The 5,174-nt window shown below is 33.7% G+C and overlaps 1 protein-coding gene across 1 annotated transcript; it reads right to left on the bottom strand.

Moving 5' to 3' along the window:
- Nucleotides 1–964: 964 nt before the first annotated feature.
- LOC105206767 lies at nucleotides 965–3,041 on the bottom strand. The gene is made up of 6 exons (XM_039448444.1): nucleotides 2,563–3,041; nucleotides 1,974–2,024; nucleotides 1,794–1,874; nucleotides 1,496–1,743; nucleotides 1,090–1,261; nucleotides 965–1,029 (listed from the first exon to the last, which is right to left on the bottom strand). The coding sequence occupies exons 1-6, from the start codon at nucleotides 2,786–2,788 to the stop codon at nucleotides 965–967; spliced, it is 843 nt and encodes a 280-aa protein (XP_039304378.1). The 5' UTR covers nucleotides 2,789–3,041.
- Nucleotides 3,042–5,174: the final 2,133 nt, after the last annotated feature.

Raw genomic sequence — 5,174 nt, 5'->3', positions numbered from 1 at the left:
CTGTTAACAGAACGTAAGCAGAATTTGAGATCAGTTGAGTTCAGTCTGTCAACACGTCGTGATCAAATCTGCCGCCAGCCTGCCGACACAGTGCTAACATTTTGCTGACTGGGCTGTTAATTTGTAAATACAATTTAATTATAAACATAATGTCCTTTAATAATTTATAGATCAATTTGTGAAAAATTCAGTGTGGGTAAAGCCACAGCGTTACGCGCTGTAAGAAGAGTATCTAAAGCAATTGCCAAATTATCTCCTCTTTTTATTATATGAATAGAAGGTAACAGAGCAGAAGATGTTATGAAGGGATTTTTTACCACGTTGCAATTGACCACAGCCATTCACAGCAGCTGGTGCCTAGAGTTTTTCCACTGTTTAAGGCGATGCTGGACTGACGGTGAAACTCACTCGACGTCGGTATTTCAGATTATTGCAGATTTTTCTTCTACGAACTCGGGTCGCGCGTGAGGCAAAGAGTAAGGGGAATAGGCTAGCGCTCTTTGTCAAACGCACTTATCTTTCCTTGTTTTTTTTTACTTCAGCGCCTCTAATGCAGGATTTCTGAACTACCATGAACGCAATTTATGCTTTTTGCATCAATATATGTGAAAATTACATAAACAAATTTTATTCAGGCCTTTCTCTTATACTAGAACTTCTAGGATCATTCTGCAAGCGTCGTATTGTTCTTTCATTTTTTTTACTCGCCGTAAACTACTTATTTTATACATACCAAGTCTAAAACTTTTATATGGGGCACATGTTGTCACGAGTCGGCTGCAAATGCAGATAATTAAACTATAATTTTTTAATCAACTTTCGTTTTTCGTATTGAATTATAGTTTCCGGCAAATATTTTTGTCACTACTTTAATCGTGTAAAAGGATTTTGAGATCAATAAAGCCAATTAAGAGAAAAGCCGGAATAAAAATAAGCACATATATATATGTTGTCCAGCATCGCCTTAAGCACTATGAGTGTGGCTGGTGATTAATTGCAAAGTAGTCAAAAGACTCCTACCCGTTGTACATAGCATTCTATAAAAAAAATTACAAAGTAAAACATAAAAGACAATAGGTATAAACTTACTATGCACTGGCTTTTCATCGTCCAAGTTAACTCTACTACTACTTGGTCCAGCTACATCGTTACATGTATCACTTATGCTATTAAATTCTGAAGATTTTTCAGTCCTTTTTCCCGTTGAAGACAAAGTCGTTAACGGTGACATATATTTGGAATGTAATAATTCATCCATGTTCTAAAATTAAATTAAAATATTCTAAATATTTTCCTCGGAAAATTTTCCAAACTGAGAAGTCCTTTCTACATACTTATAGTTTATGATTAACGTAACAACCAATAAGTTCTAGTCGTTATATTAATCATGAACTGCCTCTTAATATTCAATATAATTAAATGATTAATTAATATTCTTAATATTAATATTCTTAATATTAATATTAATATTCTTTTAATAGTAACTTACAGAAAAATATGGCCACATTCTTGCTCCTGATCCTGATTTTTTATTATTATCTTTTATACTTTTGTATGTGCGTTTGAGTCCGGAAAACTTCGACAAACATTGCGGTCCAGTTACATCATGCCCATGTTTTTTCATTTCTTCTGCAATTGAAGCCCATATTTTCCTCTGTGAACTTTTTCCGCTGGTAAAATCTGTTTCCCTTAATTTATATTCTTCTATTAATAGAAGAATGGCTTCATGCGGCCACTTAAAAACTGTAAATATTTTTTTTTCATAAAATTTAAAAATTTTACGCATTTAAAAAATTTATGAAAAATACCTCCAACTTCTTCATTCTGGTCACGTGATGAAGATTCTATTCCAATATTTTTTACGCTGTTATCATCTAAAAAAATAATTGTATCATAAATATCTTTGTAAAATAAATATTTTATTTATATTACATGTCATAAACTATTAAAGCTGACAAATTTCTTTGACTTACCATATTTATTATGTTTTGCCTCATTTAATTTTTCAATTGCAAAAATGATATCTATTTAAAAAAAATAATAATAATGTTAATATCGGGAATACAATGGGTTATAGTATTAGTAGTTATTATTAGTAGCAGTTATGAGTTTGTTATTTTTTTTTATTTTTATTTTTTTATATATAGAAATTAAACTTTATTTATAAACTAAATTTTATTTTACTTGCCCACAGATCTCTCACACGCTTGGCCAATGGAAAATCTCTATACATCGGCCGCTGTGAGTGGTGGTGGGTAAATGAACGGTGTGCAAATGAACCTTTGGGAGTTGAGTAGAGTTAGCCAATTGTTTAACTTTAAATATTTTGCGATATTAATTTCATCTTTCATGATTTACAAATATCTTCTACATTTTTTAATATTAAGAACATTATTAAATATTAAGTGTGCGAAAGCTGTAAATGCATGATAAAGAGCATAAAATCAATATTTCAGCTCTGTATCAGCCGACACGGATCGCGCAGTCGGGGCGTGATAGAGTTAGCCAATTGTTTAACTTTAAATATTTTGCAATATTAATTTCATAACAATTTAAATTTACCTGTTTCCAAACGTTTTGCTTCCTCTGGAGTCACTAAAATAGAGAAAACTTCATTGTTCTCTGCATCTTGTAAAAAAATTTTTACTTTATCAGAAGCCATATTTTCACAGAATTGTCCCACAGAAGTTTCCTCAAGTTCGATAGTTCGAAGACTAAAAATTAAATCAAAATATAAAAAAGGAATCTTAACAAAAGTGGAATAACACAAATTTATAAGTGATTGCATCAGCAATCTTGCAAAAATTTTGTAATGGACAAACACGTACCTGGTCTCAAACAAACTCACAAGTAAATATATAAGCCACAAATAGCGGTGAACTAATACTAATTTCGAATCAGAAAAATCGTCTTTTCTGATTCCAACGAGGTTAAAGGAAGCAATAAGCGTAAAGGCTCACGTTTTATTTGAAACATTTGAAACGTGAGCGCTCGCGCTTTTGCTGCCTTACCTCGATGGAAAAAGCGTATTTGAGCGGGAATAATCACGTCAATGATGATGTCATTAAACGATCTGTTAGCGCTTACAGCGCCATAAGGAACGATGAAAGCGCCGCTTATAAGCGCTTAAAGCGTGTAAGCGTCCAAACGGAACGCACCCTACGTATTGTGTTAAATTTGATACATTTTTTCATTCATCTATTACACCGAAGAGAATTCAGATCTATGATCGAAACGTATGTTACCAATACATTCAAATTACACGCAATTGAAGAATTATTATTTGAAACGCATGAAGATCCACATTAGCTCGCAGTTGATTTTTGTTTTTCAAGAAGCGCGACTCGCACCAAGTGAACGCGTTAGCGAAAGACCACGTCTCTTTACGCGAATTTATTTTTACTTGAATTATATTTAATGATTAATATGTAAGATGTTTCTTAAAATGACGTAAAGAATATACACTTGTAAAAATTTCTACTGCCCGCAAAACTGAAATTCAGCTTTTATAAAAACACAGTAAACATTAATGACCAATAATTATCCTACAATGTCAAAGTAGACTGACAAAATAATTTTAATAGTTGCTCTTAGAAATCAACGCGAATTAAACGAGATATCATGATATTCCGCCACTACAGACATATTCTACGTTCGCCGTCCTTCCTCTATTAAATAACATGAATTATTAATGATTATTTTTCTGTCTTTTGTGTAATGTTTTTTATTGTTGCAAATTTTTTTGTTGCAAATTTTATTGTCGTAGATCCATAGACACAGTGTAACAGATAAAATATTTTGCATTGGCATTTACGAAAGATCTTATTGAATTTCTTATCAAAATATTTACTTTGCCCATCAATCACAACACTAAATTCTCAACTTAATAATAGTAATATCCTATGTTGGAATGCAACAATAGTTATATGGGCTTTCTGAACGCGATCAGAAGATCACCAGACAGCGCTAGTGTCTATTGTAGTAATGTGGTATGCCTGTGTGTGCTCTATAGCATTCCGCTTTCTTTGGCTTTGTTTCCTGTCTTAGAGTAAACCTTTACAATTCAGTAGTCACAATTATTATTCACACGTTTTGTAATTTGCATAAAGTATTTACACAGATTAAATCTGTATTGGCATTACCAAGTGTAATAAAACAAGTTTTATACTGCCTATTTCCAAACATCATTCTTAACCTTTTATAGGTTATGGGCCCAGGTTACGTGGCATAAAGAGAAATAATGGCAGATTATACGCGGTTTAATATTACAAAACTAAACAATACAAATTTCCAAGTATGGAAATGTAAGTTAGAATTGCTACTGATAAGGGAAGACTTGTGGCATACGGTTAGTAAAGAGAGACCAGCAGCACCGGACGAGCAATGGCTCAAAGCGGATAGACAGGCACGTGCTACGATCGGCTTGTTGGTTGAAGATGATCAATTAAGGCATATCAGGGATACAACCAGTGCAAAGGAAGCATGGACAGCGTTGCAAAGTTATCATCAGAAAGCCTCGCTAACGAATCAGGTATTTCTGTTCAAAAAGATCTGTAGCATGAAACTCTCAGAGACCGGTGATATGGAAAGTCATTTGAATGCAATGCTCAATTCGGTGGATCAGCTCGCTGCTCTAGGTGAGGCGTTAAAAGATAAAATGATAATAGCGTTGTTATTGTGTAGTTTGCCGGAATCATATAACACTCTAATTACGGCGTTAGAGACAAGGTCGGAAGACGAGTTAACCATAGAGCTTGTCAAGGGAAAACTTTTAGACGAGGACAGAAGACGGAAAAATGCGAAAGATCATACAGACGAACGCGATGATAAAGCGCTCAAGGCACAATCTAAAAAATTTGTAAAAACTACACAAAAGCAAGACGCGAAAGATGTTACATGTTTTTTCTGCCACAAATTAGGTCACCTGAAGAAAGACTGCATAAAGTACAAGAAGTGGAAAGCAGGAAAGGAAAAAGAGAAAGCAAATCAAGCAGTTAACGAAAATAATGATCCTCACATTTGTTTCGGTGTCAAGGACAGGAGCCGCAGTAAACAAACGTGGTATATTGACTCAGGGGCCACTAGTCATATGACCAACGACAGAAATTTTTTCGAGGTACTTAATACTTGCACAAACGAAAACATAATGCTGGCGAATGGAGATAATGCAAGAG

Source organism: Solenopsis invicta, chromosome 4, assembly GCF_016802725.1.
Source record: "Solenopsis invicta isolate M01_SB chromosome 4, UNIL_Sinv_3.0, whole genome shotgun sequence".
NCBI classification, from domain to species: Eukaryota; Metazoa; Arthropoda; class Insecta; order Hymenoptera; family Formicidae; genus Solenopsis; species Solenopsis invicta.
This window is presented reverse-complemented; position numbering and strand designations above follow the sequence as displayed.